Raw genomic sequence first — 24,989 nt, forward strand, 5'->3', positions numbered from 1 at the left:
TTCAATTTTGCAAGAAAGTGAAAAAGCTACAGAGGGATGACACTCTTACTGGGGAATACAACTGTTTTTATGTTTGCAAATGTTGTTACAATAAGAACACACGTTGCAGAGGAAATCAAAAGAAGAATAACAACATATGAATCTATAATAAATATGTAAATCTTAGCACAAAGAGGAAAAACCTGCTGTACAGTTCTCTCTCCACTCGCCAAAGACGAGCCCTCAGTCTCCTACAGTTAAGAATTATATAAATTAATGCGTCTTGTTTTTGTTGGATTTTAACCCTGCCTTTGAAATATTAGATCTGAAAAGCTATTACATTGATTCAATTCTCCACTCTACTCCCATTACATTTTGAGTTTAACTTTCCTAAAACTGTCACCGCGATTGAAGAAACCGCTATGGACAGATCCAATTAACTGCAGAAGAACATGCTAACAGATTTTTGGCCGACACATTCCTCCCCAATCATTTTCCAGTCCAAAAAGCACAGTAAACTGGATCAAGCATCCTGTGATTCCAGAAGCGCACAACCCTTACACACATCTGGGCGTGAGAGAGTACAGGAACATGCTTATAACATGTCCTGACACTACATGACACGGCACATGGGTGGTCATTCTGAATCAGACACTCACGACAGGACTGCGGTCACTTTTAATAGTTTGTGTCCACATTATTGCTCGGGCAAAGATCAAGGCAACACAAACCACAGACAAGGGAGAAAAACAAACAAGTGATTGAATATCAATGATTGAAGCACATGTAAATAATAATTGAGTAAAGGAAACCAGAGACAAAGTGACATACAGAGGCTGAAATTAATACAAATGCTTCTGTGATGACATGACTTTGTTGGGAAATGAGGCAGCTAACGGGACTAAACAACACCTTTACATTATGATATGTATTCACACTGTGCCATCACCACTGAAGGTACGAGCACACCAAACAGATAAAGCCAGAAAGAAGATGAAAGCTTGGCACATTGTGACCTTTCCACAGGGTTCCCTCCCTCCCACACGCTACCCAGGGTGTGCGAACGCTCGGGGCGGTTCGGGGGAGAAGATCAAATGACAGAGCTGAGCCGGGTTTTGGGAAACAGTTTCTCCTGGTGCTTCTTCTACACTGTGGTCTGGGGTAGCATGTAAATCAGGCATCATTATTTGGGATGGAAGTGATCCAGCTGCAGAGGCGTTGGTGGGAATCCTTAATAAGGATGTTATATCAAATTAAAGAAATAGATGCAGAGTTTTTGTCGGCGCTTGTGTAAATTGACTCTGTGGATGTCTTTGATGTACCCAAACTAATAACCCTGAGGAATTCCCACAATCCCAAGGGCTGCCAAAACTCGAGGATCAGATTGGATGCTTACTTGTCAGAAGGGTCAGATGACCTTGATCTCACTTGTACGAAACCACGCAGTTTAGGGTGCACTAATATACAACACTTTTCATCGGTTTGCGAACATCATCCTGTTTTGTTTTCTTCTGGAATGCTTGTTTTTACTTTTTTGTGCCAAAACAAATGTTATGTCTGCTTCAGAGATTTAATTGTGTAGATAATGTTTTTGTTTGTTTGTGGTATTTGTCCACAGAAGGTATTGAAACCTTATTACTTATATGGTTAGGATTCATGATGTAATTAATATAGCTAGTCCACTATAGATTAATCTCCACTACAATCCAAATTTAGTCTAAAACTGTGTGGTTAGGATCATAATGCATTTTAAGTCCTCTAAACAACTCCAGACCTGGCCAACGCTCTCTGCTCTTGGGTTTGAATTGTGTGGATTTTTTTATTTCCCATCTGAACTTCAATGATATATTGTTACATAGTGCGTGTACTTGACTGCCACCTTCTGGCTGAGATTGGACATTTTCCACGCAGATTTTTCAGAAAATAGTGAGACATTAAATAATCAAGTATAAAAACATACTGGAGCACACATAGAGAATAGCCATGTGTTTCGAATCAATCGTTTAAAATAAATAAATGATGGAATATGATGATATACAGCCCTGGGAAAAAAAAAAAACATTGATTTCTGGACTTGGAGTGGTGTCTTAATTTTTCCCAGAGCTGTATATTAGAAATGTAATAATTCAAAGTGCCACCAGGAGGGGTGTCATGCTGCCTTGTAATAATTGACAGGGATCAACGGGTTGTGAAGAGTTAACGTTTTGGGCAGACATAAAACGGCGCACGTACATAAGAAAACAGCCTCAGTTTTTCCAAATACAAACAAAATGCTCCAAATAATGTAGAATTAAAGACTTCAAAGTTAACCAAAGGCTTAAGTGTTTTGTAGAGACAGTTTTTCTCCAAATACCCCATTGTCTGGACTGCATTAATGTCAGTCAGGTAATGGATGAAATGTCAAGAAACGCGCAATGTCGTTCAATAAATCACCAGCAGATGTCGTGAAAGATACTCTTAATAAGTGTAAGAGACCAATTTAAGGAAGGTATTTTGTGTTTAGTTAAAAACTAAAAAAACTATCCGTTGACTCAATGTCATTACACTTTAGTTATTTGTGTTTCTCTGATTGGTGTTTTATATCACAGATATGTTCCTGTGCTGCCTCATGTGTTGTTTTTTGAACATGTAATTATGTTTGGAAAATATGTTGGCCTTATTTTCTATTCTTCAATCCACTTCGTTATATTCTATGGCAATTAACTGTTCCAGAAAGAAAGCTTCTGAAAACACTTCTCAATACGCATCTTCAGTAAGTGGAAGCAAATAATCATTTAAACATGCATTTCTTGGCAAATAAAAACAAGTCATTTTCTCATGTTGGGTTTCACAACATTTTAAGAGCTAGTTCCTACTGAGATCAATAGCATCTTAATTTGAAGCATCAATCAATAGGATAAAACAGCCCGATGAATGCTGAATGTTAACACTGGGAGATAGCATTCTTCATTCCCCATAGTACAACTTAACAAAAGCAACAACTTCACGTTGTATTATTAGCATGACTTCTGTGAACAAGAATATAACTAATAAGAAGAATGGAATGATCCTGAAAACCCATAAATGAAGTATTTGATCCCATTTAAGCTGGAGCAGCTTATTTTCTTTGTTGGAAACAGCCGTGTAAAAGCACAGCTACTGCAGGTCCTAATCTCATAAGCCTCTTAGGACTTTAATTAAAATGCGTTTTTCTCAACTCACTTGATCGCTTTTGATTATCCAAGTCATATCCAGACTCCCACAGCAGCAGTTTATATTCAGGTCTCAGTGAAATTCAGGAAATATCAAGCTGACCTGCGAGCTGACCTTGCTGATGTGACTTTAAGCACAGCACGATCCACGCAAGTCAATACAATCGATGCTAGTTTTAATTCTGCAGCTGTATTATTGCTTATAACACCTATAATCGTCACCAGCATTGTGTCAAACTATGTATACATCTCAATATTAATATGCCCAACTATTTGTTTTCCAAGGGAAGGCTTTTAAAACATAGTAGATTGACATGATATTGCAAGTAATAGCGTCATCAGTGTCTAGAAGTTACTACTTCCAGTTGCTGAGATCAATGTATAAATGTTGCTAGACTCCCTGGCGCTGGCCATTAAAGGGTTAGACAAACAAGAGATCTGCATACAAGTAGTGAAAACACTCGAAATGGTCTGCTGTTGGCTTATAGTTCTTCTGTTGTGCTGCCAGACTATGGAAAACATTTGAAAACCCAATTAGACCCATTCATTAAACATTTGTTATAATCAGTGGGCTGACAGTTGCAGAGAAATTCAGATATTATACAAAACGATGCTCGGTATCGCCAAACGTCATGGAACCAGACGTGTCCCACCAGATTGTACTGGAAGACACGCTTCTGTATGATCACCATGGCATGGTAGTGTGAGTCCATACTGAGACTTGGATGTTGGACAACAGTCACCTGCCGTTGCTGAAGGAATACTATGGGCAGCCTGGGATCAACCACACGCGACTCATCGTGGCAAATGAGGTGAGGGTGTTGAGTATATGTTGACAATGAACCATTTCACAGCTATTGTCCTTGAAACTACAGCTCTACAGTAACCTACACCAGAGACTAAATAAACTGATGTGTATATAGGTTACTTACTCGCACAAAGTGCCCTGTTTTTCCATTTGTGTCTTAAGTGAGACTGCAGCCCAGTAAGCAATGAATGGATGAGCGCATGTCTTACGTACAGTGCTTTAATGAATGCTGGTCTACATTTTAATTAACATGCTGTGAAATGAGGTCTTGATAATTGCTCGGACAAACAGCCCTATAATTAGGCGTCCTAATGCTTGGCTGAAGTGCTGCAAAGAAAGACATCTTTTAGACTCATCAATACGCAGATTCAAAATCTCTAATTGAAATGACATTCTGTTTTTAATTCGTCATATATAATGCAAAAACAGTCCAAAAAGTGATGTGTTTTCAAATGCATTGCACGGTGCTGGGCTGTAGGTTTTTAAAAGCCTTAGGCCTACATAAAAAATACAAAAATAAATGCATCACATTTAAATGAACCCGTGCTCCTAGTTACATTTTGATTTTATTTAGTATTGTGTTATCCATTATCACATTTGGTATCGTTGCTGGTATCAGATATTGCACTTTTGGGGGCTTTCATCTTAGTTTACATTAGTTCTAGAGGCTTACACACTCGTCTGTAGATTGAAATCGCAATGTGCAGGCGTTTGTAAAGTATTTTTCTCACTGATTCATTTAATAATGCATCTCTTCAGCTCCAACAACAACAACAAAGAAAGCACCCACGTCACGCCAGCCGAAGTTTCCAATTACCTCTACTGACATCATAGGTCGCGTCCTTGCAGCGCAGATGCCCGCAGCTCTGCGCAGCGCTGCACAAGCCCAGCGCTCCCATTGGCGGAGCCGCGCAGATCTGCGGAAATAGGGTCCACACGGCTGACGTCAGCGGGTGGGTAGACCCGCCCATATCTCATAATGCACTGGTTGTCTGTTTTCATGGCTCCAGGCTATTGGCGCAGCTCTGTGTCCATCACGTCCTTCCCCCAGTCCCGCTACAAAACTGCATGTGCGCGCAACAGTGTCCGCTGCGGAGGGACAGGCAGGCAGGCAGGCAGCGGCTCCACAGCAGCCGCACTTCACCCTCTAATCTCCGCCAGCGAAATTGAAAGTGTGACAGGAGATCAACACCTGGAAAATGGTAAGTCACATTTACTTGGCTGGTACTAGAGTGCAGTGGACAAATGTGTCCGAAAGTGACATGCAGTAGCCGTGCTGTTGAAGTCACACATGCATGCACATGACATGTTTAACATCATATCCAGTCTGGAAAGTAAGAGCTGTGTTTATTGGCTTTTTAGCAAATGAACTACCAGCGATCAGATCAGGCTGAACAGTAGATCAAGACACTATTGCTTCTGCCCAGTGCTTGGAGAGAGTTACTGTACAACAAGCAAAGTCCTGAAGCAGGAGATATCTGAGGCAGTGATATATGTAAATGTGTTTTATGTCCTTAAATTATTATTATTGCAAATGTACAATCTGTGTGCTGTACTTAATCTATGTTACCTTTAGTTATTTGCCCTAAAAGCTTTAGCAATACTTGTCTAACCTTGTCATGCCAATAATGCTCTTGAACTGATATATTTCATTCCCAATGCTAACACCTCTGAGAAGTGTGTGAACAGCAGTCCCTGTACTGTACTAGACTGCAGGAGGATATCCGATTTGCTGTGATATTTGTGCATTTCGTGCTCTGTTTGTGTTTCATCCTGTACACGATACCTGGTGAGGAAATGATTGATGATAACTGAAGTGAGAGTTACAGTAAGGCAGTGTGTTACTTTGTTAGTAAATCTATTGCATTGCTTACCCCAAGGCTTCAGAGTCACCAACATGAATAACTTACTAAAAGACTTATCTTTGGTTCGGGTGTTACCACAGTGCTGTAGATTGCATATTGTAGCAGTGGATTAATATCAAAGATAGGAACTGAAACAAGTTCTGTTCTAGGACAAATTCAAGAGCTTCGTTAGAAGCACACGTTTCATTTCAAAAGCTTTTGAACAGTGTTGGTCCACTGAACTAGTTGGGTTGATTTGCACACCAGAACGGATATGTTTCACGTTGTTGTGTCTGTCTGTGCTTGAACTCTCCTGCACTTGTCCTTCAGTCTCAAGCAGTGTCTGGATAGTGTGTGGTGGATGCTGAAATGTGTTCAAAGATAAAGATGTGAGCAAAAAAGAAGAAGAAATGGTGTGCGTGTGGGGTACTTATAGTGTGGTGCAGAACTTACATTATGGTAAACAAGACGGGGCAGCCGTATTTGTTTGCTCAGAGAGGGGAGGGAAGGGCAGCTGCTATTTGTCCACTTTTCTGAGCTTGGAGATACTAGTGTCGCAATACATTAGCTAACCAGATTGTGTTTGTCTTGGCCTTGTGCATCAGTTCCCCTTTTCATTAAACCCACCACGATACACAGCACTTACAGCGGTATAATGTTATTAGATATGGCCGCTCTTTATTCCTCCTACCCCCCACAGAATAAGCTTTACAGGCAGGATCTGCAGTGTGTCGTTTTTGTGGTAAGTGCTCCGCGATCCATGTTTGTTTCCGTTCGCCCTCCTATATAAGGTGTTTCTACAGAAGCAGGCCAGCTCTCCTGCTCCCGAGCGATCAACCCAACACATCTTTTCAGTCTCATCCGTCACCCCCAAACCTCCTACTGAAGTGAGCAGGGAATCCGGTGACTGTTTCAGCAGAAGCGGGAACCAAGAGAACGACTGTTTCCTGTTTGCTGTGAATGTTTACAAGTGTGGCTTCCCAAATTCCTTCCCACCTCGTCACCCAGCGTGGTTTATCTATCCTTTACTTCTTTCCATACAAGCAATATGTCAATGGTGTATCCTGTATTGCCTCAGTTATGACATCATTTCTGGAAATATGCAGGGATTCAATGCAATACAAGAGCTATTATTTGTACAGATTAGTTGGCATGGGTCTACAATGGAGTGGTAGGCTAGCCTCTAATTAAGGGCATCATAATCTACAGCTTGTGAACAATGAGGGACAATGGCGGTGTGACGTAATGAGTCTTTTTTGAGTTGTTTTAGTACCCCGGTCCCGACCTGGTACCCAGTCTGAGAGGATAGTGTTGGGCTGTGTCATGGTTTCGTGGCTTGGGATCATTTTTCTAGGGGTGAAACCAAGACCCCTCCCCAGTCTTGACTCCCCATCGGGCTTTAGAGTCGCCCAATGCCCAGGTTTCAGTGCTTGAAATGTTGCCCACCCTAAAAGGTCTTACAAACCCTTTTCAAAGACACTTGGAGTGCAGTCACTACCGTGTCAAGATGCCTGAGAACATTTAACATGGTATGTTGTATGTTTTCACATTCTGAAACGTGGTTTTTTATTATTACATTTGCAAATGATTCCAGCTTCCTCTAAGTTACTTCTATTTCTTCTACCACTGGTACTAATAATAATATGGACAAAATGCAGACAAAATCTGTAGCAATGCACACACACATACATGAAATCCGATGCCACGTTTATCTTTACGGAAATACGATAAATGTAGCGAGGGACGGGGGCTTCACACAAGCAGCACAGATCTCTGGTGCGAATCGTAGAGTCAGTGATGTAGTCTGACTCACTCTGCAAAGCTTCGCGCTTGAGAGACATCGATTTGCATGTTAAATCGTCTGAAGCGAGTTTCAGAATGAGGAAACACACATGGTGCTCTTATCTTCTAATACTGTATATGGAATCATGTGGAAAACCAGCCATGAAACCTTACCTTTAAGGTCTTTAATCTTAAAAGGATTAGAAATGAAATATGAGGCAGCATTTTAAAGTGGATCCCGTACAGAAAGCTCCCAACATCAGTAACGAGGAGCCAACGTGAAGGAAAGTTTACAAATGCAATTACTGCATGCTCTTGTTTTCTCAAATTAGCTATATTTGACGGAGTCTTTAGCAGAACATGTGAGCTAAACATGGCCGCCAAAGTCCTTCAAGTAGTCCGTCAACTTGAGGTGATTTGCAGGTCTTTCTGTTCAGCTGGGATGGGAGCATCATCAGAGCTGACATTTTGCAGAGATCTTCCAAAATGATCATATTGATGCATTTGAGCCTTTATTGGCATTAGAACTATTGTAGGAAATTGCTCAGTTGTGTGAAACGCATCATGATTACAGCAGGATAGGTATCAGACAACAGTTTTGCATACTGTTGTATTATAAAAGGGCCCTCAATGCGGACCAGTGGGCATCACTATAGACGGAGGGAACTGTAGATCCTGATGCTTTGCAATTGTATTGGCTATGTGGAAATTGGAGACTAGAGCCATTTAGGATAATGGACTACTTGAAAAAGAGGTTGAATCGTTGAATGGAGAGCTAGGCCCAGAGATCATCAACAGGGAAGGTTGTATTTATATTTGCATCCTTTCCCTTTTGTTCTCAATGTATTTTCAGGGATGTTTACAGACCCGTGTGCTTTGCATGCTGGTCCACGGCCGTTTCATACGCACAAACAATAAAGCTGAGACCTGACCTCCACTTCTCATGTGTGGACAAAAAAGGCAAATTTAGTTTTTTTCACACACCCTGCAGATAGCAGAGTAACTGATAGGCCGGCCGGCTGGTTTCGCTTAACATATGTTTAGTGGTCTCCTTATCTGGGTGTGTTCTCGAAAGGAAACGAGGAAAGGAAGGTGAGAGCGACGCTACATTGACGTCACAGGTCAGATTCTCCCATCGGCCACGAGCATTTGCTTTCAAACCACTTCATCAGCAGACAGAACGATTTTGCGTTGTTTTTTCCGTCTGAATCAAGTAATGTAAACAAAGGAGGAAGGGCAGACAAATTGTGACGAGATCTTTAACTTTCACCCAATTACTTTAACCCTCTATTGCCCTATTTAGGCAATAGCCACAAAACGCATTCGAATGGTATGTTTAAAGGATTGTCGGCAAGTGTATTGTCGCTGTGGCATTGTTTCTAATTATGTCGTCTGAATTACAATATACTTATTGAATGCTTGTAGTCTTTCTTAAGCAACTCTAGTATTACACAAGCGAACACGATTCAGCAAAGCATTGTGCAACAGACATAATTCTCTTATTCCACGGGGATCTTTGATTGTAGCTGCCTTTTCCAGATTGTTACACTGAGGCAGACCTGTCCTGTAAATCAAACTTTCTCCACATCTGGAGTTAATCAATACTCCCCCCCTGCCTGGGCTCAGTGTTTTACGAATTGTACGAATAGAGGCTTGGAATACGAGGAATCGCGCAGCAAGTGCCAAACGCTGTGTTATTTTCCCTGCCAAATGTTGTGCCTCCATAACTCAAGTGCATGTTTTCTACGTAATCCTTCATGGAGTTAGATAAGAGCTGCACTGTAGATCATATATAGGCCTATACACTTTTATTTGATCTGTTGTGTGATTTACACTTCATACGTGAGCTATATTTATCCCGATTATTCAGCCAAGCAGCAAGGAAGGTGATTTACTCTGAAAAGAGCAAAGAAATATCAGAATCACTTGACAGATGTGCGCGAGAGCCTACGTGGTAGTGCGTCAGAAAGTGGAAATTGAGGGTTTGCACAAACGCGGTTCAGCCGTGGGATTTCTGTTCAGAATAATTATTTGGGGAGTTGGGGAGTTTAAAAGTCAAACAAGCTGAAGATAAATCATTGAACATGCACATCAGGATGAGAAAATGTAGAAAACATCAACTACTTTCTTTGCAATTCCACAGAACCATTTGTATTTTTGAATGGGTATGGATTCCAGGCTAATGCCATTGACTCACCTGCCGATTCAAATCTGGATACATTCCTGGGAGCAGAGTGAGAGTAGATGTGTGTATCAGTGCTGAGGGGTGAGCTGATTTGTTGGAGTTGGGACAGTGGTAGTGATTTTGGAAGGGGGTTGGGGCTAGCAGGAGGGGGACTGCTGTTAGGTAGGGGGAGGGGGTTAATGTTATTTAGACCAACTGTCTGAAAGTTGGGAAGTTGTGTTCCTTAACACAGTAACAAAAAGAGTCCAGAAGACCTGCATTGTGTGGCTACAACATCCCAGAGGTGTGGTCAGCATGTGAGCTCTGTTGACTCTCTTAATCTCTTCAACCCATACTGTAGGAAGTGTGTCGAGCAAAGAGGAATTTCTGGTATGTGTTCCACGCCGTCAGCGCTCCGGAGGTCTCGAAAGGGTTAAGACGTTTATTTGTGTTAAACTGCTGTGATCATGCGAACAGCGCTCAGGTTTCCAGAGACCCCGAGTGCAGAAATATGAGTCACTTCCAGAAAGAGATGTTAACTCGGGGAAAAGGACGCAACACTGTGAGTACTGGTCATTAATTAATGTCCTCTTTTGGCTTTCTCTTTCAAGTTGCCCGCAGCTACTGGCAAACCACAGAAGTGCGTGTGAATTATTTTCTCTGCACTTTTGTTCTTTGTGTTTCCCTATTTTCCATTTCTAAGATTATTTTATTTTGTGCCTTCCCTGTTTTTTCTTTGCCACCCCTTCAAGTGCTCTCGAGTTGCAGCAGCCAGGCAAACTGCCAGCTCACGCTATGAGAGACTTCTGTTGTGGCTGCACAGGAGCACCCTAATCCCCCTCATAAAGACCTGAGCTGCGGGACGGTTTCACATGGGTGGGGTGGGCTTCTCCTTTGGTTACAGAAAGGAAGTAGGAAAGAGAAGCAGAGATTGAGATCTTTGTCACATTTAGTCAGGCTACTTGCAAGATTTGTGCTTAATAAACCTCTAATTTGAAAAGATCTGTTAGTTAGTTAACAGTTAACAGTTAGTTAACTAGTCTTGTATAGCAGAGCTGCTGAAGATATCTGTGGCAACTGACAAAGTAAGCTCCAACTCCTCTGTGGATAAATACACAGTTTTCCCCACAGATCTGTCTGCTCCGCTTTCTCACGGCTAGCAGATTCACCAGCGGTGTGTTTCAGTTCTTTGTCCCTTTGGGAATCTTATGAAAGTCTGTGTAACCCGCCACAGAACAAAAGATGTAGTCGCCACGAACTGGAGCTGGACCCTACCTGGATTTATCAGCGCTTTATTCCAAACCTGAGCTCTTCCAAGCTTGTTCATCCTGTTTGTTCGGCTGTGTTTGAAGTTCTTGTACACTGCCGTGAATGTTGGGGATGGGCAGTAGTTGACAGTGAGCTAATTTTGTGTCGTCAAACTCTTTTAGCAAAGTCTAAGATGAAGTAATAGACGGGAGCGATTCCACGAGTTTGTGCTCAGCTTCCCTCCGTGACCAGTAAATCTTAAGCAAACATTAAAGGTTGGAAGAGAACTGTGTTTCTGTGAGAGGAATACATCTGTTGAGCAATTACTCTCTCCGACTCTTGCTTTTTATCTCTGGGACGTGTCAGTGCTGATGGTCTTGTGTGCTCGAGGTCTTTCACAGCTTGCCGATGAAGGTCCTGGGCCTGATCTCAAGGCTGTGCGATAATGTTCTCACAGCGGTGAGGGGAATTAGAGAGAATAAGAGAAGGACACCAGGCTCCATGCTGAAGGACTTGTCTCCGCAGCTGTCCACAAAAGTCTGCTGTTTCGACCAAAGCAGATATAGATTTGTAAATGAAAGTTCAGTGAAGGCCAGAAAATACCAGAAACCTCGCCACTGCCATTGGGTATCACAGCCAACCAGATGTGACTATAGTCTTTCATGATTGGTTGATCCCGGCCTTAGGTACTTGAGCACGGCATTAACGCAACACCGGCAACGTAACACAACCTCTTCCAGTATTTCGCCGGATCTTCCCGTCTCCTATCTCCTGCCACCCAGTGAATCATTTCACCTGGCAAACAGAGACGGGTAGATAAAAGTATTCAAATCGAGTCAGAGGGAATGAATGTCTGCTGTATTGTGAAGGGGAGATATCCAAAAAAGGAGGCATTGTTCTGGCTGATGAGGAACCCTGTGGTTGTGACATTAATTTACTGCTAAAAGTGAACAGCTGTAAAACAGAATGAGTCGGGAAAACTGGCAGCTCCTCCTGGAATCTGGAAATGTATTTAATGTATCTGGCACTAAAAAAGTGAAACTCCAGGGGTGTAGTCCTTCCTCTTTGCTTTAATCCTTGAATTCCCATTGACACTTTGAGACAGACCATATGACAATCCCTTGTACGAGTAATTTTTTTCTCCTGCTTGCTTGACCCCTGATTTATATGGTGGGCCCCTCACCGGGATCTGACTGGAAAGAAGGGAATCTACAGTGTCCTTCAGATGTGTGGAAATGCTTCTGAGGTTTAGTTTGAAGGTTGGTCTTATCGGGCTGTCATTTTAGACGAGAAGGGTAGTGTGAACCAGATTTCAACCTTGTGTACCTCTCTGCAAGAAAAAAGAAAAGAGGGAGGATTTTTACGACCCTGGGAAAGGATTTGGGAAGATTTGGTCAAGGCCTACTTTATGAAAATCATATGCGATGCCTCTGGGCACGAAAGCAGCCCAGAAACGATGCCTGCTTTACTTCTCTTGATGTTTTTTTCACTGGCATAGTCTGTAAGAGACAAGCCATCTGTTCTGGAGGTTTTGTTTTAAGTAGAGGCAGGTTTGTGGCAATTGAAGACCACTTTTTTCTACAGAGAAAAAAGGGTGCTAATGTTGTTTATTGTCTTGATCCGCTGTACTGACAGTTTCAGCAGTATGGGTTGGGGTGTCTCCCCTTTTCTGCAACACCACCAAAACTAAAGCGTCCTTCTCTTTTTGCTTCCTAGTCAACAGCAGAGGTCAGTGTAGTTAGAAACCGTTTCTCTACCTGCTGGCCCAGAATCTCACTTCGGCTACAGCAGGCGGGAAAGAAATCAACCTGGCAAGTGTAGCTCAAAGTGTCTGGCTTCTGCTCTTGTTTCTGCAGCTCTGCCAGCATGCGTGTTTGTGTGTGTGTGAAGTCGTATCGCGTCGAAAGTTCGGACGGAGATTCAACCCGCAGCTTCCTTTTTGGCAGGGAAGGGGCGGCTAGCTTTGCCGTCCCAGGAGACGACTCACTTCCCACATGTGAAAGGCCAGGTTGCCTTTTGAGGGTTTGGAATTACTGAGGCATACTTTTGGTCAGTTCTGTTGGGTACAAGTTGATCAAGCCAGGAATCCTGGTGACATGAGCACTGAAAGAGCTTTTCTTACTTAAAGGAGTAGGCTGTGGTTTTCTTATTACATTCAGCACTTCATCTTTTAAATCAGCAATGCACCCTGTTGCGTTTGCTAAGGCATCCTGTTAATTAGCTCCTCTGACAAAAATTACATCTGAAAACACTGAAAACAAATCTGCACAGCTCAGATATAAGTGTTACAAACACCACAGATCTCTATCTCAAATCATGCACCCTGTTTCCTCCTCACTCTCCTCCCCTTCTCTCTATCACAGTAGAAGCTCTTGAATGGAACTCACTTTCAAGTCACACATCAACTGCAAATACGTGCTCCGGTGGCAAGTATCAAATTCTGCTACCAGTGAGAACTGTCACAACTCCAGAGCCAGGCCAGTCTATTTGTGGAGAAAAGTGCCCTTGTTTTCACTCTTCAAAGTGGGGCATATGAAATGGCATTAGAACAACCCTTTGGCATCATTAGGAACCATCACAAAGGATGCGCAAGTCCTTTGCAGACTTCCTAGGCCTTAACTTTTAGAAGAGCTTTGCAAAACTAATGTTGAGTAATTCAATAAAGTGACAAATTACTGTCTACGAGGAAGACGTCACAGAACAGATCACAAAATGCAGGTAAGGGGAAATGAATTAAGACACCTGAATATGTTAATAAATAACATCATTGGTAACAATAATCATAATCATCATCTTCATCATAAATGGCACAGGTGATCATACATGATTTATGTACCCGAGCTTTGTAGAACAGACGCACACATACCAGCTTTATCTATTTTCCCCCGTGTTGTGTTTGCCTGCACACTGTCCACCTCGGCATTTCCAGTCCCTCTCGGCTTTTTTCTGACATTTCCAGTCCCGAGTCACTGTTCCATGCAGGCAGATCGTCTGTGTGGGCTTTATTTTCCACAGCTTTGATTGCAGCAACAAGCCAAAATAAATTGAAACACACCTGCTTATGAGGGAGGTTTTGCCAGGAACCTGTTATATGAGCGTGTCTGGTCTAATGCTGAAGTGTTTGTTCCAGCTGTGTATGTATTGTAGACCGTGTAGAAATGTTCGGTGCTCTAATCAGTAGCAGACATACTTTTTTTAGTGTTTGTAGAGCAGTTTGTTAGCCTTATATTTCCCCTGATGTCTTTAATTATAATTATATACTGCCCATATACTGGCTCTGATCTGGAATATCATATACTGGTATACTGTGTGTTTATTTGCCATGTATATAATGTATGTTCTTAACTACCTGCTCTGTAAATATTAATCTTCAGCGATTGTAAGTGTTACCAATATAAATGTTTACTAGTTTAAAGTGTGTGGTGCTTCTTTGGTTTGCTTTTGTTAAAACAGTGTCTCTTTTTATGGTTAGTGTTTATCTGATTTCCTCATATAATAAATGGCATGAAGTGATCACAGACTTTTCCTGTGTGTAAACATGTGTGATAAACGTATAATTGTGTAATTAAACATGCCAAAACTATTGCAAAATCTTTCAGAGCAGAATAAAATAGAAATAATGAGGTGTGAAGTGCAATATATCCCATACATATTTTGAAATATCCCATGCAAGTCAAAAACCGGGATAAAACAGTTTTCTGTATTACAAAGAATGCATCTTTAAAAGTAGTATTTTCCATGGTTTTATTTCTGCTGATTATCGTGTATAGTTATCAGTCACTGTTTGGGTGTTTCTGTGCTCTGTGCTATCTATCCTCTTCCAAGCAGATAAGTGTGGTTTTGAATTTGGTTTTGGTGGGTAGGTTTAAGTTTCAATGTAATCTGTGCTTTGGTGTTAGAATAAGCCTGCTTTAGCTGGATTGAGTATAAGAGATTTGGAAATCAGGTTTGCCACTCTATAGCTGTCTAAGCAAGTTCAAAAGGTTAGGAATTAATATACAGACTCTTACGTGAATACAGTTGAATTAAACACTGCAGTAATAAGTGTTCTGCGTTGTATAGGGGCCTAATTTAACTCTGAGCACATGATCGTTTAAATAATAATGCATAAATCATAAGTTCTTTAACAGTATTTAGAACAGGGCTGCTGCTAATATCTAACTTTGTCCAGCTTTTTAAAATGTGAAAACAGAAATATATCATAGTGCAGAAAAGCCAAAATAATTAAGACCTCAGCTGAAGACCCATTAACTGTGACGTTAAAACATATAAAGAATCAAACTAACACCTAATCACACGTGGGTGACAAATGAAGATCAGACGAATCTATGTCTTAGGAACCAGTCCGGACTCTGGAGTTGCTGTTTTTCCACGGTCTTGTGATGTATGGCTTACAGCTGGTTTGTGTTAAACAGACTGAGCAAAAAGGACACTAAGCAATGTTGTTTACTAGTTAGTACCTAATTGCACAACATGTACATAGCTCTACGAGCCAAGAGCAGCTAACTAAATGATGCTGGAAATGTAATCCAAACCCATCAAGAAGCCGCTTGGCACCTGAACTTCTGCTGCCTTAGGGAACATATTGTTGCCAGGAAAACACATGCCTCCCCCTGAAGTGATATTGATTGAAACCTAGAGAATTAACCCTGGTGGTCTGTGGAAGCACATATGAGAGGTGCAGAAGCTTCCCTTTGGAGGGGAACTATTTTCCATCAGATTTGTACAGTTTCAGATTTATTTTCCTTTTTGTATTAATGTCTGTTATTTCCTCTTGTCGGTGGCGGTGAGGAATTGTGTTTTTAAGAGTATTTGCTGATGAATTGTCCTTCGGCCAGTATTACAATGCCCATGACGTCTTCAGGCCAATTTCACCACGTAATTCAGCTCGGAGCTCCTATAGTTATATTTGTCATTGTTGTTTTAAGTGGCCGCTGTTATGAATGCTGATTGTGTGATCTTTCTGATATAAGCTGGAGATGGGTAGACACTTTATTACAGCTGACTCGGCAGTATAGTGTATTTGTTTAGAGAGAAAACTACCTGCTGACCTGAGTTGAATTCCCACCTCCCGTGCTTAGTTTTCTTTCTGGTTTGTTTTTGGCTCATTAACTAATCATCTGATCAGCCCTTCAGAAGTCACCTGTGTAATTAAAATGAGGGCAATGAAAACTAAGGGAAAAGCAGTGGGGAAATGACACCTGGGACCCGGGCCGTGCCCTCAGTGCCTTTGGAGTCAGCAGATCTGTTGATGTGGGTGATCACACAGGGGTTAAAACAGCTTTGGCCGCGGCTCTGGAGCCTGAGGACACCGATGTATCATTTCCTTGGAGTTCAAAGACCCTGGCTGTGTTCGGGAGTCGCGTTTGGCACTCGCAGAACTCTGTAGGTTTGGCTGACCTCCGAGCGCTCGCTGCTTGTGTTGTTTTTCTCCGGGCTGCTCAGCCGTGACGGCCCAGGGGAGATTGTCAGGAGCTGGCGCGGGGGAGCGCTCTGCCTAGGCACAACTGGCATAGTTTTTAAGGATTCAGTGTGCAGCTCTCATGCTGGCGTGCAGAGAGTATTAGGCCGGTTAGGCTTCTGACGTGCTCGGTTGCTTCTTTTCTCTGGACTGGCATGTCAGTGCAAACGGCAGCAGAGGGGCAGAAAGAATGATGTCAATTAGAACATAAGAAAGTTTACAAATGAGAGGAGGCCATTCGACCCATCGTGCTCCTTTGGTAAATTCTCCCTTAAAACATGATTCTTCCTGCATGGTTAATTGACAGTAAAGTACCCTATCATCACATACAGTAAACATTTACAGAGGAAATTGCACTCGAACCCCAAGGTAAATATCCATAACATTTAATTACAAATTTAATCAAGTAATCGTTTCGATGTGCTAGGTAGACCTGTGCATGACTGAGAGACAGCAAATCAGTTTAGCTGTGAGGTTCCTGTGTAATCTGCATAGCAGTCTGAGCCACTCACAACTAGATATGAAAAGCTCCTCAACGTAGAGAAGGGCTTGGAGTATCTCCAGTGGCTATTTGACTGCTACGCCTAAACATTTAGTCTGTCAACGCGTGACAGCTCTCACACGGGGGGAATGCTGCAGTTCCGCACACTCAAAAGCATGAGGAGGGAAATGTTTGCGGTGTGGGAGGGATTAAGGTGGGGGGGGCCTTGTAGACGGTGCTCTCAGATGACGGGTAACCCCAGCAACCGTGAGTGTGTGGGGGAGTGGCCGGGCGCGAGGGGTCCGCCTCTTGTTCTGGAATGCTGAAGGGGGGGAGGGAGTGTAGGTGGGGTCTCGGTTCCCAAGGTTCACTCCCAGAGCTGAACAGAGGAATGCACACACTTTAACTTGATCAAGTAATTCCTTCTTCCTGTTTTTAATCACGTCCCTTCTGTGCTAGAGAGGGGGGCCCAGTGCTCTGAGAGGGACGAGCGGGACTGCAAATATCTGGTCGAGGGTAAAGAGAAAGTACTGCTTCAGTGCTCAGCAGATGTGAGGAAATCTGTGCTTCAGACTTGTCAAAACCGAAAAGGAGTGTTTTATAACCCTGATGCGTATGGCAAGAGCAGGTTGTGCCCCGAGCGAGGAGGAGACACGCTCACCTCGTAAAATCCTCAGTGCCGGACAGTGGCGATGGAGTAGATGTCAAGAGGAGTAGGAAGCAAAGGGTGGGAAGAGCGTCTTAAGAGTCTTAACCTTTGACTTCAGCTCCACAGAGGGAGGTGTTTCCTAATGGATGTGATCAGGGAAGCCGTTCACGGGAACCCCTGAAAGGGCAGAAGTTACCTCATAATCCCAGACACACACAAACACACACACACACACACACACACAAACACACAAACTGGTAGGCCTGCTCCACCATGGAAACACTCAGGGAGACTTTTCTGCACTTGGCCTTTCAGATGTCCACGTACAAGCGGACCACTTTGGACGATGACGACTTGGTGGACTCCGCGGTGGATGAGGTTTACCCCAACGGAATGCAGGTAAGGACAAACAGCGAGGCTGGAGTATAAATAATCTTACAAAATGTCCTGATTGAGGGTTTTACAAAGGGTGGGGGCGACTCACTCTTCCTCTTCTCTCTTCACACTTTCATTTTTTCAGACATTCCAGCTGTTAAGTTAAGTTATGCAATCTGCTTCATAACAAAAGTGTAAGAACCTGCACAAATGTTGTTTGCAGGTCTCGAATGTAGGTCAGTCTCTTGGGCTATGTTGTAAAATGTATATCCTAGATTCTAGAATAATTTTGTATTTCAAAAGAAGGAAAATAAAATGTTGTATTGATATATATTAACATTCTGTGCCCTGTTTATGGGATGCCAAGGAAACACTGTGTTTATCTCAGTCAGTCAGTGCACAAGTGGGACACAGAGCCGTCTCCAGTTCCAAGCCTGCCCTTGGTCCAGGGATGTCCCCTGCCAACTCGTGCCCACATCTACACCAGGATACACTCACTAAATACACTGCGTCTAGTCAAATGATGTCCGGTACATGCAGATGTGTGCAGATAACAGGTGTAGAGAAAGAAGGAAGTGAAATAACAGTGGCCTTCTTTGTTTCAGAGTACTGGCACATTCGCCACTCTGTAAAAAATAAAAAATAAATCTATGTAACCCGAATCATCTTATTAAAAGAGTTAAATAATTGGGTGAATTTCCTCAGGATGAGCGATACTGAATGAGTGAGAGTGAGACAGAAATGCGAGTGCACGGCTTTTGGAAAGTTAGTCCGGCACACGGTTTAGGATCCCTGTGAAGTAGGATGTGATGTCAGCCCTGCTTGTGAGTTCATTCAGTTGCTCTGGGGTTGAATGAGCCCATGAGGAGAAGTGAAAAGGGAGACCTTTCGGTTAGAGCTGTGAGGCTTGAATTAAAGGCTGCGCGCGCCATAATCCTGTTTTACATCGGCGACTGCTGTGTCCCCAAAGCCTTACGTCTCCTTACTGGGGCTTACTAGTGCGAGACCCCTCTGAGTGCAGTGTTGCCGTGATTTTGGAACAATTAGTCAGCATCGTATACCCGAGTCAGACTGCTAAGTGGTTCTTCTCAAGACGTCGTTATAAATTTCCGCATAGCTCCTGCATTTTTACAGCTTTTTCATTTCACTTCACTCTTATGCTGCTTTTTATGTTGGCTGTCATACTGAGTGAACCTGCGTTTCATTAGCGGAACTGTGTATATTTCTCTCTAAAGCCATTTCCACTTGGCGTATCAGCGTTCCAAGGAGAAATTTAATGATTTGGATTACTCCCCCCCCCAAAAACGAAATATCAGTTACTCCTACCTTGTAATCACACTGGCCCATCCTTCTCTTCAACGCATTCTGTGGTTTGGAGAATGAGGTCCGGATGTCAAACTACATCTTTACAGAAGCCAACTTTTGGATGGAATAAAACTCCGAGCCAAGTCACCCAAAGTGAAAATGAGAGAGAAAGAAAAAACATGATCCCCACTACATATAAACCAAAGCGTAATCCCCCACCGTTTTAGGTGTAATCTGTGTTTTCCTTTGTAAAGTGACACGGTTTGAAAATAAATAGACTGGGATCTGAACTGTCTCAGACATAACAATTAAACAATTAAAATGTCTCCAGAAGGGAATAAACCTTCCTTTTTAATACACACAGTGCTCTAGTCTAATGTTTACAAATCACACCACTAACCAGCTGAAGACAACATCTGCTTGTGTTTGGACGTCCCTAGGCTTTACTCACATCTGTATATTTTTAACAGTCAATAGACGACATTAAATTAAATAAATTCCTCCATGAACTACCCAGCTGGAAACTGCATTTTCTTCTGTATGTGACCTTCTAACAGTGTGGTTTCTGGTGGGTCAGACATTGGACATTGGACAGACATTGGACAGATAAAGCACTTCAAACATGCTGCCCCTCTTTCTCTGAGACTCTGGCTACACTTCCACACATTTTATGGCCCACACAGTTTATGGCCTAATTTCGTGTTTGAAGATGAGTCACCCATTATTGCTCCAGTGACACGGGCGTTGTTTGTGCCGTGACATCACATCCTTCCCACCATCCATTTTCCATAACTGCTACACCCAGAACAAGCATGCCAGTCCATCACTGGGGAGGCAAACACGCCACATTCACATGAATACAGTTTGGAGAAGTCAATCCTCTGAAGCAGCGTGTCTTTGCGGTGCGAGAGAAACCCCAAGTGTCCGTTTTATTAATACAAATAAAGCTTCGTCCCCACAAAGACACCCCGGGTCTTTCCTGACTCCCACACAGCCAGCCCTTGCCCCTGTATTACAGAAAGCACCCGTGTCTGCTCCAGAACCTGTAGATATGAGGGTTATTCAAATATGCCTTAGCCTTGTGTGCTAAACCTAATTTGCACCTCCTTCTCTGCTTATCAGTTCACGCAAGATTTCCCTAACTGGCCTTTTCATCCCAGCTGATACCTTTTCAGTTTAATGTTAGCCAGCCGTGCATCTATCTGGCACCGGAGTCGCGTGTGAATGGCATACCCGTCAGTGCCCGTCTCCCTATTCTGTGCCGGCTCAGTAGTTTCCCTGTATTTGCAGGGCAAGGGGGCACTGCTCATAAAGTGCGGCAGGGACACTGGGCAGAGCGTAGGGCAGGTCAGTGACTGTGTGTGTGTTTGTGCAGGTGAGTCTGATGGGGCCGAGTCACAGCACCCGCTGCTGGGCAGGATGGACGGGCATGGAGAAGAGACTGCTGGTCCTGGTGGGGTTTCTGTCAGCCGCCCTGCTGGTCAGCGTGCTCGTGATGGGGATCCACTACAAACACGGTAAGACCATCTTCTCCGACATGCATCTCCTGGCATAGCTGTCTCTCATTTCATTTCCATGCATTTGCATTTGCATTACTTCATTTGCACAGTTGAATCTGATGTTCAGGTCAGGTTATTGATCTTTTAAAACTAAGTGTAAGACCAGTTATGTGCACAGTGGTTGCCAGTTCAGCAGCCAGTATCTTACTACACATTTTCTCCAACGTTTGAAATCAAAACACAGCCCTTAGTCCAGGGGTCTCAAACTCAATCCATGGAGGGTGGGTGTTTGCTGATTTTCATTCCAACCAAGTCCTCAATGACTTAATTGATCTAGTTGTTTAATTAGCTACATACATTTAAACACCTATCCAGGCCCAGGATATTTAATAAGATACTGTACCTTGAATCAAATGCACTTTTAGACCATCAACTGTAAAATACTTTGCAATATATTGTTTAAATATATCAAATAGAATAATTAATTTGACAAATTAAGTAATTGAGGACTCGGTTGGAACGAGAACCAGCATACACATGCCAATCCAGGAATTGAGTTTAGACCCCTGCCTTAGTCTATACCAGTTCCTTATCTCCTACTATAGGCATTACTCTACAATATGCCATGTCACTTAGCACTATATAAGCGATAGGGGAATCACACTATTTGACATGTGCCTAGAAAGTGAAGGGAAAGGGCTCATGCTGTCTTTGGTTTAGGTGGCTGTTTGTTCTGGCTGGCTTGGGCAGTGAAATGTGACTTTTATACTGATCACAGACAGACTTTTCCTTTGACTTTCAGTGTTGTTCCTCCCTCTGCTGTCTTTCTTTACTCCGGTCACACAGATACACCTCCGGCCCTACTGTCTTGTGTTAAGAAAGAAGATCTGCTTTCCACCCCAGAAGTGGGTGGACTCAACCTGGCCTTTTTTTCAGAGACCTAGAGAGACAGGATGTGATTGTTTTTCTGTAGTTAAACTAAAACCGTCTTTCTTTCGTGTCTATTTCTGCTCAGTTCTCCTCGTGGACTGATGTCAATGATTTAATTCATGTGGAGTTTTTTTTTTTTAATAATTGAAAGTATACACTGTAGATATCAGACGTGGAAGGCCCAAAGGCATCCAACGAGCACAATGTGTTTTTCTAACGTCTCCGGCCGCCACATCATGAATATTTGTTTTCCTCAAGCACTCATTTCCTTGTGTTTTTAAAGGAAAAAGTAATGCCATTTCCTGCTATTGAAATGTTAGTACGACGTCTCAAGAATGCAGGCGCTCGCAGATCTGTAAAAACAGCCCAGATACCGAGGTGTACTTTTATGGGCTTGTTTATTTTTCCTTTACCGGCAGATAACAATGCCAGCATTTGATGGTGGTTGTGCACTCGCCCACTCATTCAACCGTTTATATGTGCCGCGTCAAGCACACTTAAAGTCCTGTCTTTTCCTGTGAAATGAAGTTGGGGAGAACAGTCCGAAAATAGTCAGGAAATACAGACAGATCATTATTTACCGAAACAGAAACACCCAATAATGTCTCATGTTACTTACTTACTTACTTTATATTACTTACAGAAATCTATACTGGTCTCCTAGAGGTTTACATTTAGATACATCTCTACAAATAATTGATATATAGATGCTGTTTGTATTACTTCACACATTAGAATCGTTTCCCTCTTTTGTGATCAGCTAAAAAGACTTGAAAATAAGTATAGTATTTTTAATGACTGTGATATTTAACTATTTAACCTGTGTAACCAGATTAGACTTGAGCTGAAGCTGACGGTGATAAACCTGCAAGTGAAGTCCGCAAAAAGAAACCCGAGACATCCGCTTTTATTAATCGTATTAGGTTTCTTTAACTATGGTTTGTTGGCTTAATATGTATTTATTAATCTCGTTGAACAGGCTCTGTCTACTTTCATTTCAAACGAGGGTTATAAACAAAAATAACTCCTCAGTTCATCATGGACAAAAATACATGAACCTAAATGATGAAAAACAATGTGTAAACACGGTACCTAAATTATACCTCTAAAATTATTGAAATGTTCCACTTCCCCTGTGAAAAGCAGTCCAAAAATAACAAAAACACAAAAGAAGAGCAGCAGCGCGATTACAGCACTTCCTCAGAAGGCAACACATGCCCTTTCAGTCCAGAAACCGTCGTTACCGTTTGTGCCGACTGACCCGGTCCTGACCGCCCAGTCCAGATACCCGACTGTGTGTGTTCAGCTCTGCCTCACCCTTGTGTTTTCATGGGAGTTATTGACGTTGGCACCGGTGACAATCTCGAAAGGCATTGTTTGCATGGGACTCTCATGTTATTACACCATTTAATTTTCCCTCCTTCCGAAGCCTTGGTCTATGTGCAGGTATATACGGACTGGACTGTACCTATAGTGTTTAAATAAGTTCTTAAATATATTTGCTTACAGAATTCCATTGCTTTTTTATTTGGGTTGGGAAGTTTAGGGCTTTTGAGTGTACGATGGTGTCTGTTGTCTGCATTCCTGACAGTACACCTGCTTTTCTTCCACTGACAACTACTGACCATGTCGTGCTTTATCTATTAGATATGCATTTGAATGTTACTCATTCAGTGTCGGCCATTTTGAATCTGTTCTGCTTTAAAGCTGGTTTTAATTTAACAACGCTGATGAACGGTCCTGTTCTTTTTCAATGCCCTGTGATGCATTCCATGATTCCTCTGGTTCTCCTCAGCACTGGTGTGCAGCTGATGACAATTTGAAGTGCACCCCACCCCCCACACACACACCAGTCTAAACCGGGACGTGACCGTGTTTTTCTGTGTCATCCCATGCCCAGATCACCCCCGGGTGTGCCTGTCGGAGGCCTGTGTGACGGTGGCCAGTACGGTCATGGGGGCCCTGAACCGCAAAGTGGACCCCTGCGAGGACTTCTATGCGTTTGCCTGCGGGGGCTGGGTGCAGGCCAACCCCCTGCCCGATGGACATGCACGCTGGGGCACCTTCAACAATCTGTGGGAGCACAACCAGGCCATCATGAAGCACCTGCTGGGTAAGAGCCTCAGCGCTGGCTTAGCTTGAGTGGAAACCCTCCAAACCTGACGGGAAGAAGGGTCTCGACTAACAGTTGTCATTTGCTGTGCGAGGTTGTGGTTGTGGTTTGATTGTATCTTGGATTTGGTCACACATGACATCAGAAAAATGCTGTAGAAACTTATCATCCTGACCACACAGTGTCATGCATATTCTCTGATTGTTGCACGATAACGTTGGCAGCACATTTAGTTTTTCAATTGCAATACGGATCAACCACAATTGTGTTGGTTTGCACACATAAATACAGCCTACTTTGTTCAGTGTTTTCCATTTAACTGAAATAACCTTTTCATTCTGTGTAGTTTGTTATTGGCCACTGTTTTCTTCTGCGGCATGTAGTTACATAGTGTTCTCTTTCAATGTTTTGACAACATCCCTCAGAGTCTAGTATATGTTGCCGCAACGTTACATTGTTCTGCTTGATTACAATGTTTCCACAATGTTAGCTACGGTGTTAGGAAGTCACGTGCTTCTCTGACCCTCTGTCGGAGCTGCTGGGTGGCAAATGCCTCGTGAAGGAAGTCAATTCCAGAGCAGACACTGAAAAAGTTGAGCTCTCAAATTGGATTACTTCTGAATTTTCTGAAGGGTAGGAAACCCTCCCCCCAGATAACATTGCCTCCCCTGTCTTTGCCAGAGAACACCAGTATGACTGGGATCAGCGAGGCGGAGCGCAAGGCCCAGAGATACTATCAGGCCTGCATGAATGAAGACAAGATCAAAGAGCTGGGAGCCAGGCCCCTGCAGGAACTCATTAACCAGGTGCGTGTCATTAATACCATTAACTCCGACGGCTGCCCATCACATCTGTCCACGCAGGTCCACAATGCCCCTCTGCCAGCACACTAGGTCTTTTCCAGATGTTTTCAGTGACCGCGGGAAGTCTTTGAGTGAATCTCATTTAAAAAAGTCACACAAAATCATTTCCATTCGTGCCTTTAATATGCTGTTCAGAATTTGCCAGTTTTCAATGCTGGTTAATTGGGTGAATTCAGTTTAGCTTTGGTAATTACTGCTAGCGTGTTTGTTAAGACCTCAGAAGGGTTTTATGCACGATTTGTACAATGTATTTCTGAGAGCTGTTTCACAATGTGTTCCTCTGTACTTCAGTCCTTT

General features: G+C 42.9%; 1 protein-coding gene across 4 annotated transcripts in view; it reads left to right on the top strand.

Moving 5' to 3' along the window:
• Window positions 1–5,055: 5,055 nt before the first annotated feature.
• ece1 (endothelin converting enzyme 1) overlaps window positions 5,056–24,989 on the top strand; it is a 34,097-nt gene continuing 14,163 nt past the window's right edge. Inside the window, exons 1-5 of one of the 4 annotated variants that reach the window (XM_066691524.1) lie at window positions 5,056–5,180; window positions 17,923–18,006; window positions 20,663–20,804; window positions 23,617–23,829; window positions 24,511–24,635. In XM_066691524.1, coding sequence (XP_066547621.1) covers window positions 5,178–5,180; window positions 17,923–18,006; window positions 20,663–20,804; window positions 23,617–23,829; window positions 24,511–24,635 — 567 coding nt within the window. In that variant the 5' untranslated portion in view covers window positions 5,056–5,177. Of the gene's footprint in view, window positions 5,181–10,044; window positions 10,159–10,264; window positions 10,331–17,333; window positions 17,686–17,922; window positions 18,007–20,662; window positions 20,805–23,616; window positions 23,830–24,510; window positions 24,636–24,989 lie in introns of those variants that run through there. The other 3 variants (XM_066691526.1, XM_066691523.1, XM_066691525.1) reach the window with 3 other exon arrangements.

This window comes from Amia ocellicauda, chromosome 18 (assembly GCF_036373705.1).
Source record: "Amia ocellicauda isolate fAmiCal2 chromosome 18, fAmiCal2.hap1, whole genome shotgun sequence".
NCBI classification, from domain to species: Eukaryota; Metazoa; Chordata; class Actinopteri; order Amiiformes; family Amiidae; genus Amia; species Amia ocellicauda.